Source organism: Perognathus longimembris, chromosome 2 (genome assembly GCF_023159225.1).
Source record: "Perognathus longimembris pacificus isolate PPM17 chromosome 2, ASM2315922v1, whole genome shotgun sequence".
NCBI classification, from domain to species: Eukaryota; Metazoa; Chordata; class Mammalia; order Rodentia; family Heteromyidae; genus Perognathus; species Perognathus longimembris.
Genome location: NC_063162.1, coordinates 29,098,959 through 29,122,021, shown reverse-complemented (window position 1 = coordinate 29,122,021; position 23,063 = coordinate 29,098,959). Strand labels below are relative to the sequence as shown.

Genomic DNA, 23,063 nt, shown 5'->3' with positions numbered 1-23,063 from the left:
CGCGCGAGGCCGGCCGCGCCCTCACTGCCAAGCGCGGGCCCTTTGGAACTTAAAAGTGGGGTCTCAAAATACAATCAAGCTGGGCGCCGGGGGCCCGCGCCTGCTAGCCTAGTTATGGAGGACTGCGGTCCAAAGACAGCCCGGGCTGGAAAAGCCCACATTGGGGCCGGGGCTGCAGGGAGGGCGCAGGGCGGGAAGGCAGGGCCTCCCCAGAGCCTGATCCCCACTGCCGAGCCCCAGGGCTTAAGATTTAAGAGCCCTGCCCCTCCCCCACCAGGCATCAATTTTGTTATTTAATCATTATTATCACTCTCCCCCCAGTCCTGGGGCTTGGACTCAGGAACTCAGGACCTGGGCACTGTCCCAGGCTAGCGCTCACTTGAGCCACAGCGTCACTTCCGGCTTTTTCTGTGTACTGAGGAATCGAACCGAGGGCCTCATGTACTCTAGGCCAAGTACGCTACCGCTAAGCCCCGATTTGGGGTTTACTTTGTCTTACCCCTTCCTCATTAAAGTCATTTTCTTAAAAAATAAATAATCGGAGAGCCTGCCGTAATTGTGAAAAATAAAAGAGGGGTACCGGCGCCACCTCGGACCTTTCTGCTTACTTTTCTGGTCGTGATTTCCAAAGTTAGTTTCTTGAACACCCCAACTTGGCTCAGGTGTAGGAGAGTGAATTTCCCGTGGGCGTGACCCTGGGGCCCCAACAAACGCGCGCGCACACACACACACACACACACACACACGTGCGTGTCCTCATGGCTAACTCCCCTGCCCGCGTGGAACACATTCATCCACATCAACAACCACATCTTCCCTGTGCCAGGCAGACAGGTGGATTTTTAGTGCGCCTCCTTTCCGGCCGCAGACAGGGAGCCTTGCTGGAGGAAGTGCGCTGGACGGTGTCTTCCCCGCCCCAAATTGGAGTGTTTCTCAGATACAAACCAAATACACCAAGCTCATTCCTTAGCAAATGCAAAGGATGACAAGTGTCAGTACTTTATCCAACTAGATTTAATAAGTTGTTATTACAGAAAAAAAAAGAAGTCCAAACTACAAAGTTTAAGCAGTTGTAAGCAATAGCTGCATTGAGCTCCATGTTTAGTCACAGTACTGTATCCCACGCAAGCAGTATTAGCCCAAGCCCCCATGGCAGAAGCTGAGTAGGGTTAAGAGCAAAAGGAAACAAAGTAAGATTAAAAAACCAACAAAAAAGAAAACAATCCAAGAAAAGAGGTAATAAAAGATACAATACATTTAAAATTAGTTGTTAGTTGAAAAACAAATACAGAGATTTTTAGCTGTGAACACTCTAAAAGTTATGTCCATTATTTTGACAGCAAAAATACAAATACCTAAGACTTTATACCCCAACAGAACTATATCCAGGAAAGAAAAAAAGAAGTTATCATGTGTTAGCACCCAAGTTTTCTACCTGCACAATTCATTTTTTTTGACATACAATTTAAACATCCCTGAATCACAGAATCTTCACCCATTTGGGGGTATAAAGTCAACAGCAGTAATTATAAAATACTTTGTGGTAAGATAAAACACTATTGCAGCTGAGATAGAGAAGTTTGATTATTATTATAAAAGAAAAAAAAACCAGAAATGTTAGCTGACAGATCGTACAAACTAGTGGGAAATCAACAACCTATACAAAGAAGCCAGTTTTAACATCAACCAAAAAAAATTTTTTTTAAACCCAACTGATCTGTGACTAATCTTTCATTCAAACCTTGCAAGTAGAGATGTCACAATACTCAAATATTTAGGTAGGAGCTTTACCCAGTTAAGTGCCATTTTGTTGCTAATACGATAGATAAAATGAAAACTAGCAGTTATTTTGCTAATTGCATAAATGCAGTACACTCTGCAATAGCCTATGCCTCACTAACAAGCTATAAAACACAAGATATAGGCAGAAATCTAAGCATAATCTTTATGCCACTAAACAAGAATTTTTCCAATTTCTTTTCTTCGGTTCCTAATCGTTTAGTTGTAGTTAATGCAAAATTCCAACCAGTAGTATCCAATGTGAGTTAAATTTTACATCACAACTTGATCTAATCTATATAGTATTTACAAAACTGAATACACAGAGCGAACCCAAGAGCCAACACTGGCCAGTTTCTCTGAGTTACTGATGCCCCTGGCGCCACAGCTGCGGTATTGAAGAGGCCACAGGCCCAGCAGAAACACAGCGTCTATCTAGAGCAAGTCACTGGATGGTCTGTTTATGCAACACCACTTGTGCAGTTTTAGGGGCCAGCGCAACAGCGTGCTGCCATTAGGGCATGTGCTGCAGGGCCGCCAGGTGGTGGGGCTGGAAAGGCAGCAGCAGGCCGACAGACAAGATCATGCTTGGCCAGGCTCCGTGTGTTGCCACAGCCACAGGCAGGGGGCGCGGGGGAGAGGCAGCCTGACACACAGCCGCCGTGTCCATGTACAGTGGTGACAGCTGTCGCTTTACAGAGAAGTGACACAGGTGACACCCTCACGTGCAGGCTACAGAGGAGGTGGCATCTTCTCAGAGACTTCCTTTGCCTCACAGATGTGACCACTGTACATGCGTGTAAGAGACTTGGGAGGGAAAGGCACCGTGTCACACGTGGACAGCAGTTGGTGGCAGATTCACACGCACACGCACACACACGCATGCACACACACACACACACAATGAGGAGAGTTAGAGGGGAAAAGCATTGTTGACCTGGCTAGGGTTTTCAGCCCAGTGGCATTTCAGGAGAGGTGACTTCATCAGAGGCCACCACACCCTGGGCCACACCTGGTGTTGTCTAAATCTACTGGCTTCCCTAGAGACCTGTACTGTGACATCCCTAGAGACCTGTACTGTGACATCCCTAGAGACCTGTACTGTGACATCCCTAGGCTTACACTGAACCACTGCAATAAAGGAAAAGGCTTGTCCAAATTTCACGGTCTGCTCATTCTGTCATTTTATTACCCAAGTCTCCAGTACATTTCCAGTCACTTTACATAACCAAGCATGCTCACCGTCGTCACGCTACTGTAAACCACGTTCAGAAAGTTAATACATAAAGCTTTGCATTTCAAAAAACTAGACACTTTAGTAACAATATTACAAAGGTTTTAGCTTCAAAAATAACCGAAAATGAAAAAAATAAACTTTTAAAGAATTAGCATCATAAAATTAATTTATTCCAAGTAAAAATACAAAATAATATTATGACATTGACCAGATATGAAAGTCCCTCCCAGAAACAACTCTATTAATGATTGAGAAAGCACTCCTTTAAAGAAAATACGAAATAAAATGAAAAATATGTAAATATGTTTAATTTTTCTCTTAGCAAAAAATCTTTCTAAAAATAACAATGAAAATTTGTCTCAGTACAAAGGCTACATTACTATTGAAAAAATACCAGCATGAAGAAAAGGTACATATTTGACAGTAGAAAAATGATTTCAGTGAATCACAATGTCTAAAGTTTGCAATGAAAATAAATCTGCAATAAAGATTTATGCCTTTTTTCTTTTCTTTTTTTTCTATTTTTTATACAAACAGTACAAACAGTATTGCACATAACAACAAATAGTCGAGGTTAGATTATAGCCTTCAAAAAACCCACTAGTTCAAGTGTCACATCAAAGAAAGGCCACACAGGACCTGTGTCGCGGGGGGCTGCCCAGTCAAGTTGCAGGTCAGAAACACCTTTGTGTTTTAAAAAATAATTTTTTGAAGGACCCTCTCTTTTAATATAACATTAAGAACTTGGGGGGGGGGCACATTTATTTACAAAACAAAAGGGAACATGTTATAATTTAATAAACTAAAAAAGTTCTCTTTAAAAAAATACAAACAGAAGAACTCTTTCACAATCCTGGTCAGTCGTGCACAATCAACGCTTGATTAGAAATATACAAATGAAGGGAAAATAGTTTCCACCATCTATCCGCCACTTCCAGCACCAAATGGAGTTGATTTTTGTAACCTAGTTTTCTTGACAATGTTTTTGTTTTCCTTCACTTCAGCTTTATGCTGTCCAATCTTCCAGCTCAATTTTTTTTTTAAATCTCAGTGTTATTTTAGTACACGAAAGAGGGGAGCTTCTTCAAAAAGATTTGCTTCCTTCACATAATTAGGTAGATTTCTGTAGGTTAGATATGATCTTTAATATTATAGTTATAAAGCTCTAACTTCTTCATTTTCAAAAAACACAAATAATCATGAAAAAAATAAAGTTACCCATCTGTTAAATCATTTTCTTGCAGAATTAAATTAATATATATTTTTCTGAATAAACTTACTTAGAAAATATCATTTTCTTTCCTATATTTCAAAATTGAGGTATTGCAAAAGATCATGTCAGTCAGAAAGCATGCCATTTTCCTTAAAAACAAAACAAAACAAAAATCTTCAGCTAACTTGAAAACAGTCTAAAATACAAAAAGTAGTAGTGCATAACAAAATTTCTTGTGCAGATGAAAAAAAACCCACAAACATAGAAAACAACAGCAGCAACAACAACAAACAAAACCATACCTGGGCTGAAAAAAAAAAAAAGCAAATATTACCCAAACGCCCAGAGGCAACCTCAAAAGGGGAGGAATCTAATATGCATTTTTTAATCCAATAAAAACAACAACTATTTTGTTTTGCCTTTTTGAAAACAAAAAACTACAGGTTGAGAGCCAGTAATTGCAACTAAACACTGGAGGAAGAACAGAACAGAAACCGACAATACTAACTTCAGACAGCACAAGGACATCACGGCACGAAGAACACAGTGATTCGCATCTACTCTGCAGCGTCATATCCAGTCAGATTGTCCCCAGAATTCCAAAACATAGGAAGAATATCAAAAAAGATTTACATACTCTCGCAATCATTGTGTGTGTTTATATATTACTATCTGCAGCCCAAGAGTGAATGCTAAAAAAATGCCCATGGTAGTACTAGCAGGGCTTAATTCTATTCAAGCTTTACAGGATACATCCAGGGAACTAAGTAGTTAATTTCTCACCCAGACAGCCAGCTCTGCCCAGGCCATCTGGTTGTGTACAGACATTTCTTTAGCATCACCATTACATAACTTCCTTAAAGATGTGTGCCTAGTTTGTCAATCTGACAACTTATCTCTAGATACTGTATATATTCTTAGTGTTTGTAAGCTAAGATGAGCTCTTTGGTTTTCTGGACAAGGTCTGGAGCTATGTAAAATGGTACAAGCACTAAGAGATCGTAACTAAGAGCTCATGTGTTACTTAATAATATACCAGTTAGGAACTGTCAAGTTCAATAATGTCTGACACAGAGGCTTTAAACAGTTAAGTTTGATCACAGTTAGACATAATCACTTTACTATATAAAATAAATTGCACAATATATAACAGAGCACCGCAAAGTACTTCATCTACCGTCCACGAATTTGCTTTAAGAATATCCTACACCTAGATTTTCTATTGGTTGTAATATAGGTCATTCTGCTATGGACTCCTCTTACTCAGCATTCCATTGACTGAGGCATGCCTTCCTCCCCTTCTTTACCAACTCTTTGAATGAAAAAAAATCTCTTTTAAAAAATGAGTAGTTTATAGCTTATATAGATTATTAATTTGTGCATTGTGGGAAGGTTTTATACTAGACATTGGATATAAAATTTATTGCATGCAGCAACCTGATTAAATAAACATGCAGTCAGAAATAGTGACCTTCCATTGAAGCTTTCTCCAGTCCATGCTGATCCCCTTTGGCAGCTGATTCTATCCCTAAATCACAAACGTGTGTTGTTGGGTTTTTGTTTGTAATTGATACCTTTGCCCAAATAGAGTATTATGGTATCGACAATACCATTTTAATAGCAGCAAAAGCTATTGCAGCATAAATTTACACAACATCAAAAGATCTAACCAAAGTCCTCAGCAAAAAAAAAAAATCAAACATGAAATAAAAAAAGAAAACTCCAGCTCATGAGGTATCCTTACAACTCAAAATACAGAGCAACTAAAGGCTGATTTCCATTGAGGGCTATCCCTACTCTAAATGACCCCCACTAGCAATTGCTGAATTGGGAAATTTTGCTACATCTGCCACCTAACTCACGAGTGTTACCTTTGGTAAGTCTTGTCCTAGGGGCGACTTTCCAAGTTTCTGAAAATAAGTGCATGCTCCAGTTTAAAAACAACCAGAACAACCAGAACAACAACAACAACAACACAACAACAAACAAAAGAGTCACAGACATCCGTCTGATGGCCACTGGCGAGAGCGGCAGTCCACGCACTGTCAAGAAGGACAAATCAGGTGTGAGAAAAGTAAGGTATCAAGCAGACGAAGGTGTGAATCAAAGTGCAAATCAGTACCGTTACACACTCTGCAATGTTGCATTATACTGGACACTGAGTTCAGTAATATGACTGTAAATAATAGTAATAATAATAATTAATAATAATAATAAAAAGACCCATTTCTTCTTTAAAAATCGAGAACAAATGCACAGATTTCCAGAACACTGTAAGCCCTGAGGCGGTGCCCTCTCCTCTCCCTCCTGGCGATCTCCTCCAGTACTTGTGGCTGGGTGGGCCCGGGGCTCAGCTCCAGCGGAACGGGACGTGGCGGGGCCGGTCGCCGCCCTCCTTCACCAGCGGCTTGTGGAACTCGCGCCCGGCGCGGGAGTGGATGCTCGCCCAGCAGTACTCGCAGTAATACTGCAGACAGGTGACGTTGGCACAGAAGAACGGGGCGAACTTCCCGCCGCAGCGCGTGCCCTGGCACTCGTCACACATCTGATCATCCAGCACGTACGGCTTCACCTCCACCTGGACGCGGACAGAGAGGGGAGGGCGTTAGCCAGGCGTCCGGCGGCGGCGGGGAGCTGGGGAACTGGGCCCGCAGGGGGCGCGGGGAGCTTCTGCTGACACTCGGGGGCTGGGCATGGCGGTCACAGCCTCCGGGTCACAGGGCGCGGCCTGGGCGCTGATCGTGAGGCCGGGACGGGGCAGCTTGGGGAGGGGAGCCAGCAGGACAGAGGCCCCGGGCGGGCCAGGGCAGCGTGCGGGGCCGAGGCTGGAAAGGCGGCTGGAGGGAGACAGAGCGGCGAGGCTCCGGCCTTCGGGGTTTTCACGAGGAGGCTGTCAAAGGCTCAAGGGGTAGCGCCCGGCCCTGACAAGACAAAGCCGGCCCTGACCCGGCAATGCCCTGGCCCAGGCCCGCAATGGGCAGGCAGGGCGGACACGCGGGGGGTGGGGGGTCCTGGCAATAATGGGGGCATTTTTCCTTTTTTTTTTTTTTTTGCCTTTTGGAGTTTATGGACTTGCTATCCCCCTAGCCCCAGACTTGGCCTCAATCCAGTGAGGTTTTGTGTTTATTTTTTAATCACAGCCCTTTAGGGAACACTTACAAATCTAAATGAGGCAAAACAATAGGTCTTGAAAACCAAACGTGAAGAAAGAAGGCAATCTGGTGTCCGTCCGTCCGTCCTCAGAGCCGGCTGACCCGGGTCCTGTCCCAGCGCCTCGGCCCAGCACGGGGTCCGGCCCGTCTGGAGAAGTGGGCCTGGTGCCCGGGAGCAGAAGAGCGCTGACCAGAGCGGAGGACACCGGGCCCTGCCAGCCGAGCTGAATGCAGGCCCGGCCAGGGGTTGAGGATCAGCAGGGCCTCGGCAGTGCTGTCCGAGTGCTGTCCGGCCTGGCCTCCCCTTCCCTCCCTCTGGGGAAATGAACCCAGGGCTTCATGTATACAAGGCAAGCACTCTTGCCACTAGGCCATATTCCCAGCCCCTCATTTATGAAGTTTTGAGATTCACCCACATTGTAGCATGTGGATGAATGTACCTGATTACTCTTTTAGACCTAAATAATATTTCCTTGTCCCCAGACCCACAGTTCACATTTGCTTATTTACTCATCTGTTGATGGACAGTTGGGTTGTTCTACCTTTTTGGCTCCTGTGAATAGTATTACTTTGAACAAATATTCATACATATATTTGAGCAGTAAAGTTCCTAATTTTTAAAAGAACTATTAAGTTGCTAGCTACTGGTGGTTCATGCCTGTAATCTTAACTCCTCAAGAGGCTGAGATTTGAGAATAGAGGTTCAAAGCCAGCCCAAGCAGTAAAGTCCCTGAGACTTTTATCTCCAATTAACTACCAAAATGGCAGAAGTAGAGTTGTGGCTTAAGTGGTTGAGTGCTAACCTTGAGCAAAAAAGTGCCCAGGCTCTGAGTTAAAGCTCCAAGACTAGGACAAAAAACAACAAAAACCTTTCAAATCACTAAGGTCCTTGGATAGATGAACCCACAAACGGTAGCATCAACATTAAAGAGATGTAAGAAATAAGCTAATGACAACATGAATAAGGTGCTGACACAAAATCTTCAATGGCTAAAAGCAATGAAACAGGACTAAGTCTAGAAGCAAGCTAGGCAGAGCTCACATGCCATGAGAGGTAACTAACTATGGGAAATAGTAGATGATCAATGCATTTGTGAAGAGGGCTACAACTATATGACCTACTCAAGAACATTCCTGAAACGAAAGGTTAGAATACTTTCTCTAGACAACGGAGAGAAATTTTAACCCAATTTCAGTATTTCCTTTTTCTGAGTTCAGTATATTAAAAAATCAATTCCTGAGGCTTGGAAATTTCTGAGAGAATGTCACTTCAAATAAGAATGATGTATTACTATAATGGTTTTACTCAGGCAGTATGTTTGGGATACTGAGTCCTTTAGCATGAGTTCATTTTGAACCAGTGATAAGCCATAGTTAGAATTCATACCTGGCTTTGCCTAGAATTGAAATTAGGGCTACCAAAACCACAAACTATGAGACTTCAGAGCCAAATTGCTAGGCTCATAATAATGCATCAAAGTGGTTTGTAAAATATTCTATGGCATGGCTACTATAAGATGGGTTAGTAGAAAAAGAAGCATTTAATACCTCAAGTTTTAAGATTTAAAGGGAGAATGTTTTTAAAAGTTACAGGCTTGGCCAGGCACTGGTGGCTCATGCCTATAATCTTAGCTACTTGGGAGGCTGAGATCTGAAGATCATGGTTCAAAGCTAGCCCAAGCAGGAAAGTCCATGAGACTCTTATTAACTACCCTAGAAAACTAGAAGTGGAGCTGTGGCTCAGAAGTCCTGAGAAAAATTGCTCGGGAACAGTGCCTAGGCCCTGAGGTCAAGCCCAGGACTGGCATACACCTTGCTTCCAGATTTGTGTGATCCTGGGCAGTCCACAGAGGACTGTGACTCACCTGGAAGACCACTTGCTATCACCTGGAGCAATATGGCTTCTTGGGAAGCCCCTTTAATTTGGAATTCTCAACGTGCTCACCAGAGCATCCTCTTGGGCCTAACCTCCACAGCAACCTCATTACCTGTCTCATTAAGTAGCATGTCTTTCCAGCTGTTAAGGCAGGTTCCCGAACAGCAGACAATATTAAAAATGTCTCAACCTAATTTTTTAGTTGTTCAACTGTTCATGGGATGAGAATCTTACCATTTAAAAAGCAGATGACAAATGCCAAGGAAATTAAAGTAGCAACATGAAAATAGCTTTCCCTAGCAACAAAGTTATCCACACCTTCCAGATATAGCAAATTCACAGCTATTAATTTTAGAAATGACTTAGAGTAGACTTAAAAAAATCCTCAGGGGAAATGGTTTGGATTTTCTTTTCTTTTTATGTTAGGTAGGGTGAGCCTTTGTTCATATTCTAAGGCACTAGGAGGTAAAAGGCAAAAGATAACGTTTCTCCACAAGGAGCACGGGTTCACCCTCTGTGTGGTTTCTGTTTTCTCCCCACACTATTTGGGGCTAGGGCGGGAGGTATGTGTACAAACTCTCCCACAAGCCATGAGATCAGAAGGCAAGAAGATGGTTACCACTGACACACTGCATGACTGCTGTGTCATGTCCTGCCGAGACACACAGGAGCAGAAAACCTTGGCTCCGTCACAATTCCCAGGACTCGCCTCTCCTTCCCGATGAGGGCTTTGCACCAGCAATCCCAAATAAGAATGAGGACTCATCAAGATTGTGTTCTTGAGGCAATTACTGAGAAAAAAAAAATGGCCTTCTTATCTCTATACTACACTTAAAATATGAGCAGGAAAGAAGAATCTCGTGTAAGTGGTTCTGGAGTGTGAACTCAGACTCTCATCTTGCTAGGCAGGTTCTTACTACTTGAGTCAGAGCCCTTCACAGAATCTTTTTCTTCTTCTTCCCAGAATGACCTATTGTGTTGGCCCCGGAGGCCATGACTTCATGATCTTCTTGCCTCGGCCTCCTATAGCTGGGATAACCACCATACCCAGCAAAAAGAATATTTTTAATCATCCTAAAAGTTTTCATATCTAAAATGATCACAGACATGGGCCACTGGTGGCTTATACCTGTAATTTGAGCTACTCAGGAGGTGGAGATCTGAGGATTACAGTTCTAAGCCAGCCCAGGCAGGAAAGTCTGTGAGACTCTTATCTCCAATAAACTACTCAGAAAAAGCCAGAAGTAGTGCTGTGGCTCAAGTGGTAGAGCACAAGCCTTGAGCACAAAGAGGCTCAGGGACAGGACCCAAGTCCTGAGTTCAAGCACCAGGATTGGCAAAATTAAAAACCCCAACAGACCATAGTTCCCAAGGAGGAGAAATGAAAACACAGAACAGGACAGAAAAAACTGGAGCTCACAATAGGAAGGAGAGCTTTGGGAATAAAGTCCCAGACACTTCATTCAAAGTTCTTTCTTTCATTAGATGACCCAAATTCCATTAGCCAAAGGCTTTGAGACTTGCAGTGTTTCCAAATATGTCTGTGAAGGATTACTTCAGACGATATTTTTGACTCACTTCTGGATTTTGATTTCTCCCAAAGAGTCAAGTCAAGCACAGTTATCCATAGTTAGGAAGTTCATTAGAAGAACTTCTTTTTAATGTATAGCTGGGCACAATAAAAGGTGGCTGTCATTCTAAGCTATGTAAGAGGCTGAGAGAATTGTGCTGCCAGGCCAGCCTAGGCAGAGAACACCAAGAGACTTAGGATCTCACTGGCAACAGGGAGTACAGCAGGCGGATTGTGGGTCTGACATATGCCCAGAATGGAAAGTAAAACACAATCCTAAAGGCAAGGCTGGAGGTATGGCTCAGTGGTATCATGCCAGCCTAGCGAGTGCAAGGCCCTGAATAAAGCTCCTAGTATGCCACATACATGGGGGTATATATGAAAACTCCAACTTGGCTAATTGAAAGTCACTTTCTCTGGTCATTGTTTGTCAAGGATATTTTCTTCTTGTTCGTCTTTTCCTTCTTCTTCCTTTTCAATTTCAGTCTCTCTCTCTCTCTCTCTCTCGGTTGTGGGGCTTGAACTCAGGGCCTGAGCGCTGTACCTCTTGAGCTCTTTGTACAAGGCTAGTGCTCTACCACTTTGAGCCCCAGCACCACTTCTGTTTTTCTGGTGGTTAACTGGAGATAAGAGTCTCACGGGGGGAGAGGGGAAGGGGAAGGGGGAGGGGGGAGGGAGGAATGAGGGAGGAGGTAACAAACAGTAGAAGAAATGTATCCAAGGCTTAACGTATGAAACTGTAACCTCTCTGTACATCACTTTAACAATAAATAAGAAAAAAAAACTCTCACAGACTTTTCTGGACTGGCTTTGAGCCACAATCCTCAGATCTCAGCCTCCTGAGTAGCTAGGATTATAGGCATAAGCCACTGGTGCCCGGCTCCTTTGCTCTCTCTTTTTCTTTTCTTCTTTTTAGAGGGGAGTACAGTTCTAGTGGTTCGTACTCAAGGCCTGGCACTTGCTAGGCAAGCAGGCACTCTACCACTTGAGCCACACCTCCAGCCCACAATTTTCTTTCTTTTATAGAAACATTTTAGAAAAAAGTGCAACAATATCAAGCGACAAAAGTATTAGGTCTATGAACATAGTTCAGAGATAGAGGACTTGCCTGAATAAGGCCACAGACTTCAAACCTTAGCAGTATGAAAGATAAATAATAAAGGAAATATCAACCACACTTTTTCTTTGCCAGTCCTAAGACTTGAATCACTGTCCCTGAAATTCTTTTGCTCAAGGCTAGCACTCTATCTCTTGAGCCACAGTCCCACTTCTGGCTTTTTCTGTTTATATGGTACTGAGAAATCAAACCTAGGGCTTCATGCATGCTAGGCAAGCACTCTACCACTAGGCCACATTCCCAGCCCATCAACTACACTTTCAATGCCCTATCACTATCATGAACATAGAGCTGCTGTTTTCTCGTGTCACCCTAACACGCTGTAGAGAGAAAGGCATGGTAGATGGGACACACTTAGGAAAGAGACTGAGGAAAAGAAAAACTTAAATGGCATGCTTTTCTCAGGCAACTTAAGTAGGAAAGCACTAAGGACAGTATTTCCCTAGCTGAGCTCCCTAGAACATCATCTTCAACACAGGACAAATCTTAGGAGAGTTCTATGATCAAAAATACTTGTGAGGGGGCTGGGGATATAGCCTAGTGGCAAGAGTGCCTGCCTCGGATACACGAGGCCCTGGGTTCGATTCCCCAGCACCACATATACAGAAAACGGCCAGAAGCGGCGCTGTGGCTCAAGTGGCAGAGTGCTAGCCTTGAGCGGGAAGAAGCCAGGGACAGTGCTCAGGCCCTGAGTCCAAGCCCCAGGACTGGCCAAAAAAAAAAAAAAAAAATACTTGTGAAAACTCACATATGGTTTCCTTCTTGAATCTTCACAAGGAAGGTTCTAGTGTAGACTAGAATAAACCAGCCTACTTTTCTTTATGCAAACATTTTTTCAAATCCATTTGATTCAGAAACAGATCTTTTTCTTTGATACTAGGGTTTTAACTTGACCTTCCATTGGCTAGGAAGGCCCATGCCCTTGGCCCTAGATTTTCAAAAAAGAAAAAAATTATTAAAATTCCAAAAGACTCATGGTTTAGGATTTCTTTATAGTCACTATTACTCACTTTAGGAAATGGTAGGGGAATTAATTCAGGAACAGCTTTCTGGTAGGAAAGACCTGTCTTTCTGAGAGCTTTTCTTTCAGTCTGGGCAGAAAAAGTCCATGCTACTCTTATCTTCAATTAAGCACCAAGAAATGAAGGAGTGGCTTAAATGGTAGAGTGCCAAGCTTGTACAAAAAAAAACAAGCTAGCCAGGTGCCAGTGGCTCATGCCTGTAATCCTAGCTACCCAGGAAGCTGAGATATGAGGAGTGTGGTTTGAAGCCAAGCCCCAGCAGAAAAGTCCATGAGACACTTATCTCCAGTAAACTACTCAGAAAAAGCCAGAAGTGGCAAGTGGCGCTGTGGCTCAAGTGGTAGAGTGCCAGCCTTGAGCAAAAAGAAGCTCAGGGACAGCACCCAGGTCCTGAATTCAAGCCCTAGGACTGGTAAAAAAAAATCCTCCCAAATAAAAAATGCCAAGCAAGAGTACAAGGCCCTGAGTTCAAGCCCCAGTACTGGCAAAAAGAAAAAAAAAGAAACCTATAAAACATCCGTGTGTGTGTGTGTGTGTGTGTGTGTGTGCACATGCTAACTATTGGAAGAGTGGCACCACTGTTCATTTTTCTATTGCCACCTTCAACTATTTTATTATTCTTATATTAAGAGACTTCCATGGACTTTAAAAATAAAACACAAAGAGCCAACTATTAGCCTTGACATATGGTTAGGTACAATTTAACTAGGCCAAACTCAACAATAATACAAATGAACAATAACCCAGGAAACTCCTGAAGCACTTCTCCATCTGTCACTGTTTATATCTGTGTAATAAATTGGGAGCTCAGGCTGATATTCTGATTACCACAGGACAGTGAAATCTGGTCTCTGAAAGGTTAAGGAGCTTGCCTAAGGTCATACTATGATTGAGAAAAAAGCAAGGATGAGATTAAGATTTCCCAATTCCCAATCAGTACTGTTTTTACCCTTTACATATTTTCTCATGACAATTACAGCAATAGTTTTCAGAGGAACAGGGCTTGGAATGAACAGACATGGCATGTGTCCTCTCTTACATTCTAATAGTCACCCTCGGAAATCCCACCCTTCTAGTACTCTAGGGTACCTCTGTGAACCGTGAGTGAGATCACCACTTCTGAGAACAGACAGTTCTGCTGAGTCTCACACAGCCTTGATATTGTCAACACAAGGACAAATTAACCAACTGGTCAACAATAAGTGAAAAGTGTGTGTGTGTGTGTGTGTGTGTGTGTGTGTACACACATATAAGTACTAGGGTTAGATCTCAGGGCCCAGGCTTGTTAGTACTCTTATCACTACAGCCAGCTCTTTTTCCTTTAGGTTATTTTTCAGAGATGCTCTTGCATTTTTGCTGCATGTAGTCATTGAGACCAGCCTTGGATCATGATCCCCTATCTGTGTCCAACATAGCTGGGATCACAGGTACATACCATTGCACCTAGTTCTTTTGCTGAGATGAGGCCTTGCTAACTCTTTGCCTGGGCTGGCCTCAGGCCCATGGGCCTCCGAATTTCTGCCTCCTAAGTATCTGTGAATACAGGTATGTGCTACTGCATCTGGCTTCATGTAAGTCTTGTTTACTTCAAGATTTAATTTTTTTCCTTGGAAGTAAAAACTGAGGCACAAATTGTATCTGTGCCATTGGTAACAGTAATTTTCCATAACAAGGGCCACTATGACACTAAGAATGCCAAGTATTTTCAACAGGATATTATAATTCAGTGATGATAGCCCTGGGTTTCATTCCTCAGCACTACATACACAGAAAAAGCTGGAAGTGGCGCTGTGTCTCAAGTGGTAGAGTGCTAGCCTTGATCAAAAGAAAGCCAGGGACAGTGCTCAGGCCCTAAGTCCCAAGTCCCAGGGCTGGCAATAATAGTAACAATAACAACAACCTGAAATAATTAAAATGCATAAGAATTCATGTGTTATTTCCAGGGTTTGTGACATGAGCTTGTGGAACAGGAAGTATATGGAAAAGGTGGGTTTGAAGAAATATTAGATGATGGACAAACAGCATGGCTCAAAAAGGAAACCTCTAAAGCAGAAGCTCTAGCCTCACACTGATGGTTCACTTCCATCTGTAATCCTACCTATTCAGGAGGCTAAGATCTGAGGATTGCAGTCTGAAGCCAGCCTGGACAGACAAATCTGAGGGACTCTCATCTGCTATTAACTCTCAGTGGACAAATGGAGATGCCAAAGGTGACACAAAAGGATTTCTATCAGGCCACCTGTGAAGCTGTAAATATTCATTCAGTAACTCACACTCATTCATTGTGTGTCCACTATGTGTGATATTGTGAGCACATGGGAGCAAATCTAAAAGACATGTAAGTTGCTCTCATGGATTATATAGTCTATCAGAGTAAGTGAATATTAAACAAGGCCTTATTTCATTGCAGTGGGATATTCTGTCACAGAAAGAGTGTATGACAATTTCTGGGGGGGAATGTAAACTCCAGTGGAAAAAAACATTCCTAAAATTACTGCAATAAACTGAGACCTGGAGAAAAAGCGTGTATTGTCCAGGCAGCCATAGGTATAATGACCCTGTCCCTCATTATACCTGAGGGCAAGACCACTTGTGGCCAGTTCAAGATAAGAGAAGTACATAGCAAATAAGGACTCATTTAAAAAAAAATTAAGAAATTAGCTGGGTGCCAGTGGCTCATGCATGTAATACTAGCTACACAGGAGGCTGAGATCTAAGAATCACGGTTCAAAGCCAGCCTGGGCAGGAAAGTCCATGAGACTTATCTCCAGTTCACCCCCCAAAAAAGCTGGTAGTGGAGCTGTAGTTCAAGTGGTAGAGTGTCAGCCTTAAAAAGTGGGGGGGGGGGAGAAGGGGGGAGCTCAGAGACAGTGCCTAGACCCTGAATTCAAGCCCCAGGACCAGTACCAAAAAAAAATTTTAAAGGTTAAGAAAAGTTTCCACATTTTTGGGGCTGGGGATATGGCCTAGTGGCAAGAGTGCTTGCCTCGTATACATGAGGCCCTGGGTTCGATTCCCCAGCACCACATATACAGAAAATGGCCAGAAGTGGTGCTGTGGCTCAAGTGGCAGAATGCTAGCCTTGGGCAAGAAGCAGCCAGGGACAGTGCTCAGGCCCTGAGTCCAAGCCCCAGGACTGGCCAAAAAAAAAAAAAGTTTCCACATTTTTATTAGTGCATATCAATAGTACAATGTGGAGGGTTCCATTGTGATACATGCATACAATGTACTCTAATCATACTCATTCCCACTATTACTCTTTCTTATCCTTCTTCTCCACTCTTCTATTTAATGCAAATAGTAGGAGCTGACCTGAAACCTGTATTAGTAGATTAAAAAGGGAAATCATTCCAGTACCTGTGGCTCACACCATAACCCTAGCTACTTAGGAGGCTGAGATCTGAGAGAGTTTGAAACCAGCCCAGGCAGACAAACTGTGGAGAGACTCTTAGCTCCAATTAACCAGCAATAAGCTGAAAGTCCAAGAGTATGGTAGAGAACCAGCTATGAGCAAAAAAAATCAAGGGAGAGCTAGAGGCTCTGAATTCAAACCTCATTACTGGCACACAAAAAAGTAGAGCAAACAAGAGACTAGAAGAATAGCACCAAGTCTTGAATATATGCCTATTCAGTTGTTTAGTGGCAGTTATTGTTGCTAAGTAAAGGATGTTCTTGAGGCATTAACTGGACTTAATTTGCAAGGTAGTACGTATACCCATTATGAAGCTTTACTACTCTCTACTGTCATCTTTGGCTCATTTTCTGTTTGATCTCTAGTGTTTACCTATAGCTTCATTTAGTCTGAGGTTCTTTTGTTTTGTTTTGTTTTTTTTGCCAGTCCTGGGGCTTGAACTCAGGGCCTGAGCACTGTCCCTGGCTTCTTTTTGCTCAAGGCTAGCACTCTGCCACTTGAGCCACAGCACCACTTCCGGCTTTTTCTATATATGTGGTGCTGAGGAATCGAACCTAGGGCTTCATGTATATGAGGCGAGCACTTTACCACTAGGCCATATTCCCAGCCCCAGTCTGAGGCTCTTGATATACTTTTCCTCTTAACTATTGGAGGCAGGCTTAGTTAAGCCTGTATATTTGGGGGGTGTGATATAATAAATTTACCCATTTTAACATGCAATTAGACTTTTTGTAGTATATTTACATAATTGTGCAGTCACTGGGTTTTTTTTTTGCCAGTTTATAACAGCACAATCAATGCACAATCTCAGAGTATGCAATAAGGGGATTGTTGAACCTGTGTTCTGTAATAGCACAGGTGTTCTCTTTTTCAAGCAGCCTAGATGAATTAATTCATGAACTAATGTCATGCAAGGCAGGAGTTTGAACTTCCAATCACAAGACATTTTGCTTCCCAACATTTCATAAAACACAAACTCTGTTTGCCATAACAATTCCATGCCGGGTGGCTGCTTACCCGTTTGTCAATGTCGTTGTGTTGAAGCTGCACAAAGCGCGCACTGATGGCTGCAATGTAACTCTGCTGATTAGAGAATGCCACACGGCCAGCACCTTTGGGGTACTTCAGCTCTGGGTCCGTATCAATGCCAGCATAGCAAACACCACCATACAAACGGTCCATTATCATTGCCAGTTCAACTGCAAGAAAATAAACATAGCTATGTATAAATATTTGGAATGTACTCTTGTCCAGGAGGATTATTCAATGGAATTAAGAAAAGGAGAACCCGTGTTAAGTATCACGAACAAGCTCCACATCTGCCTGGCTACTCATAAGATATTCAAAAGGAAAAAAATAAAAGCATTTACACACAAATACCTAAGAGTTTTCATAATCAGAACTTAAAACAACATAAAAGGGGTTATCAAACAATAATTCCTTCTTTCTTCCTCCCTTCCTTTCTTTCTTTATTATTAGTGCTAATCCTGGAGCTTGAAATCAGAGCCTAGGTATTGTCTCTGGGCTTTATGGTTAAGGCTAGCTCTCTACCACTTGAGCCACAGCTCCATTTTTTGGGAGGGGTACTTAACTGGAGAAAAAAAATCTTATGGACTTTCCTGGCTTTGAACTGTGATCCTCAGATCTTAGCCTTCCGGGTAGCTAGGATTATAGGTAAAGCAACCAGAGCCCAGCTTCCTTTTTGAACTTCTAACTGCAGTAGACTGGAAGGGGCCATGGATAGACAAAGCATTAACAAATTTTAAGAAATAATTCTTCCTACTGGCCTCTAAGATTAAAACCAATTACAAATGTCAAATCACTATATCAGGATTAAGCTATAAAAAGAATCAACTCCTATTTTTATCTAGAGACATTATGTTTACAGATGTAAATAACTTTAATAATTAAAGATTTCTAAAGAGTGTACTCTTTTCCAACTGACAAACTCTCATATTGCATTCTAAATAATACTAGTGCTTATAATAGCAGCAATGGACATTTATCAAGCAGTTACAGTATGCAAATGAAGCACTAAACTAAGCCCATCCATCCTTCACCTTGCTAGTCTAGTCTGCACTTGCTATCATCCTATTTTTATATTGATATGTTTACAACGTACTTATAGAGAAGGCATTTGGAAATTAGCCTGATATTCAAGAAATGTTCCATGAAGAGACATGTAGCACTTACCTGCACTGTAAATTGCCTGAAGGCAATTGTTTATTCCACACTGGGTAGCGCCTCCTCCAGCTAGGGCTATTCCTTTCAGGCCATAGTATAAAACCAAAAGATTCAGCCCTACAGCTGGGAAGTGGCTCAAACACCTGTTTTTCTCTAACACCTACATATGATATTTGGAAAGAAGACAGAGAAGATAGATGATGACTTGAGTCCCAGCTAATGTGAACAAACCATGATACAAGAGAACTCCTTAGGAATCTGTGCCAGGAGACAAAAAGCATCCCAACCTGATGCGGTGAGGGAGAGTTTGTAGCAGATACAGGGCCGAATAGTGCCAGGACACACTTCCATCCCACACCAAGATTGCTACGAATAAAGGAAAGCCAAGAACAACTAGTTTCCCTAGTACAGAACTGCAGAGGCAGTAAGAAAAACTGCTTCCATGTGAGAAAGACTATTTTCCTATTTAACTTCAAAATATCTTTCCATACCACACTGCCTAATATTGGTGATTATTTTCTAAATGCCTATTCTTAATAGGAAGAATGATCTATAAGTGGCAGATAATTTTCAAGTAAGAAAATAAGCTAGCGGGGGTTGGGGATATGGCCTAGTGGCAAGAGTGCTTGCCTCGTATACATGAAGCCCTGGGTTCGATTCCCCAGCACCACATATACAGAAAACGGCCAGAAGTGGCGCTGTGGCTCAAGTGGCAGAGTGTTGCCTTGAGCAAAAAAAGAAGCCAGGGACAGTGCTCAGGCCCTGAGTCCAAGGCCCAGGACTGGCAAAAAAAAAAAAAAAAAGAAGAAAAAAGAAAGAAAGAAAATAAGCTAGCAATTACTAGCTAGAGAGTAAATGCTATTAAAAACACAGCACTAGAAAGCCATGCCCATTTTGCTCATTATGGTCAGAATTACTGACTCATGTAAACCAAGGGAGCACTGCTAAATAGAGCTAAGTGGATTCTACTGCAATCCTGGGCAGGACCCAGGAATCCCATTCATTTGAACAATGCAATAAGAATTGTGCTTACATCTCAAATATCGAAAGTTCAGGGGTTCCTCATATTTCATCCTAACGACCTCTGGTAGCTTAAGCATCTCTTCATATGACTAATGTTATGCCCATAACTGAAACCAAGAAACTAGAGGGAGAATTGTTAACTACACTCATTAACGGCTTTCTGTTAGTCAAATGGCTTTCTGTTGGGCTTATAGTAAATGCCAGTAGCCTCAGGAAGTTAAATACAGTTTTTCTGAAGACCAGGTTTCCCCTGGGATGGAAAAAAATGAAATACTCTTAAAGCCTGGTGAGTGGTTCAGAAAAGAAAGCTGGAGAGGGACCAAATGGCACGTGACTTCCACCTAGGAAGGCCTCAAGAATGTCTGATCTTGGAAGAAAGCCCACCAGATGTATGCTTAAAGCTCCACTTGAGAAGTTACTGTGACCACACATTCTTTGATACCACAGTGGTTCTCCAAAAGAATCTTAGGGTTCCTCTTGTGCCAGGAAAGGCACCCCCACAAGCACAGACACTCTATTACTAGTGAAACTATCTGCTGAAAAATCATCTTTGTGGGCTAAAGATTAGATCATGACTGATGCTGGCATTTTTGATGGAAACAAAAACCCTCACCCACTTGTGGTTTTATGAAAACAAATATAAATAAATCATTTCCATCTTAGATTATACAAAGTCATTTTCTTGACCACCAAGAAGTCTGCAGCCATTTGAGCCAATCATGTTTCATTCATATTAAAGATGATTTGCTGAGAAGCTAGAAGAAACCAAGGTGACTAATAGAAGAGAGTTTTCAGAGGAGATTAAGACCATAAAATTTCCATCTCTCTATCCTAATCTCTAAACTACAGAAAGTCTACTTTTATCATCACCATTGAAGTGAAGTAAACATTAGTCAACTCAGTTTCTGTTTGGTCTTTTACTCAACCAGTAAGACTTCATGCAGCATATCTGCATCAGGCTGAACTGATGCTAGTTTCAAGTCCTGCAGCTATGTCTTATAAGTACTAAACAGAGCTTAGTAACTGATAAAAGTCATTTTTTTTCCAACAAGTATCCTCCTTTTCAATACTTTTAATGCTATAAATACAGCATAAAAAAAGAATCCATTTAATCCATTCACTACTGTATAGGTGATTAACAGAAACAACAGAGTCCTATAAATGTCCAATCCAATTTTTTCATACTTTATAGAAGATACAAAATTACCAACAAATGCCAGAATGTACAGCTACTTTTTAAAAAATTCTCTAAAATGAGCATCATTAATTAACATAAGGTCAAGTCTCAACTCAGTTCCTTTAAACTGAGGGGACGGAAGTAGAAATGAGAAGAGAGGCTACTGTTTTGACTTCTTAGAAGGTGAAAAAAAAAAGAACAGAAGAACCAAAAAGGTCTGGTAAGAGTCAACTAAAATCTTCATGATTTCATTTATCTTGTATATCTTGTGATCTCAACCTTGCCCATAAAACTCTGAATCCTAGATCTTCAAGATGTGTCTCACTGGAATGTAGTAAAGCTGCTTACTAAGCCTACGACAGTCACTGGAGAGGAAAGAGAAAGAGGAGCTCTCCCAGGAGCATGTTCATGGGTTAAATGTTTCAACCCAAGAAAGGCCAGTCTGTCAGATCAGAGCATACAGGTGAAGAATCTGGAGTCCCTACAAGTAACAGCCAGCATAGACTTATGGCTTTTCAACCCACATTTTTTTTTTTTCTCTTCCCATCCAGTCATGGTTCTCAAAGTATATACTGTCTCGTCACAACCAAGGCTGGGAGGTGGGCAGGTTGGAAAGCATGTCCAAGGGCACACTGTACTCTAAATCAATTCAAGTCATCTCATGAATAACCTCAATGATAGCAACCACACCACTGTAAGTCTAATCTCCAAACTGGCTCTTGTGATGGGCTTCATTGTGCTACAAATTAGAAATGGAAACACAAATACTGCTGCTGCATGAAGCATCCAGCATGCTCACAAATTCTCAAGTTATGCTGACTGGCTCTGAAGTTGAATCTGAAGATCAATTACAGTTCCTTGGATTTGCTACTGGTTCTTCAAAGTGATGTGCCAAAGATTTTATTAGAAGAGAAACTATGATTTTATTTCATTTTTTATATTTTATTCAGCAAAGAAACCATGACTCTTATACTCTACACCAGAATCCTGTTCCTGCAAGTAGACCTTGCCTGGGATAGCTGACATCAACCTTTAGAGATTTTAAACTAAAAATTGTAGAAGCCTATTCCTTCTCTCTAGAAATGATAAAAATGGATAAAAGATAGGGATAGGGAATCTCAGGATACCAAGAAGTCTGGACTTTAAAAGAACGGAAGACGAACTTGATGGTAGAATTTCTAGCTTTCTCACAACTGCCGAGTTGGTTCACAAGTCATTCACACACCTTAAGAAGGTGAAATGTGCTTATGTGTTTCCATACTTCATTACATGTTGGAGAGTTAAGAATGTTTTTATGTGCAACCAAGTTAGATAGTGTTTTACTTGATTAAGTTGAATTGATACCATGTTGACTGCTGCTTTCTTACTAAGAGAATATCCCAGATCTCAGTTTTTTTTTTTTTTTTTTATGGCCTTCTTTTTTTTTTTTTTTTTTTTTTGGCCAGTCCTGGGGCTTGGACTCAGGGCCTGAGCACTGTCCCTGGCTTCTTCCCGCTCAAGGCTAGCACTCTGCCACTTGAGCCACAGCGCAGCTTCTGGCCGTTTTCTGTATATGTGGTGCTGGGGAATCGAACCTAGGGCCTCGTGTATCCGAGGCAGGCACTCTTGCCACTAGGCCATATCCCCAGCCCCGCCCCAGATCTCAGTTTGATAAAGTAGCTTCCTTCTGCACAAAGAACCTTAAACTTGAAGTATGGACATTTAAGGATCAAGCTTAGGCATTTTATTCATTGTAGATCCAAGATTAGTTAAGATGCTATCTGTATCCTGCCTCCTCACCTCTATAATGCAACGTCTATGCTTACAATCTCATAGGGCAAGCGGGAAGGTTAAATAGAAATTAGAGCTCTAAGCACGCTGCCAATACAGAGTAATACTCAAATGCTTACTTCTGTCTGGGAATTTTCCCCCCCATTCATAAATCTTTGCATAAAGTTAAGTTGGCTTGGTTTCTGCTCTATAAGCACTGATTCATCCATTTTACTGTGGTTTTAGGCCAGCATTTCCTAATCTTTCACTAATATGGCAATGTTTCACAGCAGTCATGAATGAGGACTTGCTACAAAGAGATGTACTAACATGAGGAAATCTTTAGCCCTAACAAGCAATACAGTGAATCAAAGCAGTATGTCAAGTCTGGAGTTTATTTGGGATGCTTCATGTTGACCTTGAAACTGGGTAAAATATCTACTACTGAGAAATTTGACACAGGCTGATTTTAGCTTACTACCATTTTACAGAGCAAAAAGAAAGAGAAAGAGAAAGTTACAATATTTCCCCCCCCCCCTTTTTTTTTGTTAC

The 23,063-nt window shown here is 42.0% G+C and overlaps 1 protein-coding gene across 10 annotated transcripts in view; it reads right to left on the bottom strand.

Annotated features, from left to right (window-relative positions):
• Positions 1–922: 922 nt before the first annotated feature.
• Positions 923–23,063, bottom strand: part of Cpeb3 (cytoplasmic polyadenylation element binding protein 3) — a 189,075-nt gene continuing 166,934 nt past the window's right edge. For all 10 annotated transcript variants that reach the window (XM_048338707.1, XM_048338705.1, XM_048338706.1 and 7 more), the window contains 2 exons: positions 17,396–17,577; positions 923–6,807 (listed from right to left, as the gene is read on the bottom strand). In XM_048338707.1, coding sequence (XP_048194664.1) covers positions 6,580–6,807; positions 17,396–17,577 — 410 coding nt within the window. In that variant the 3' untranslated portion in view covers positions 923–6,579. The remainder of the gene's footprint in view (positions 6,808–17,395; positions 17,578–23,063) is intronic.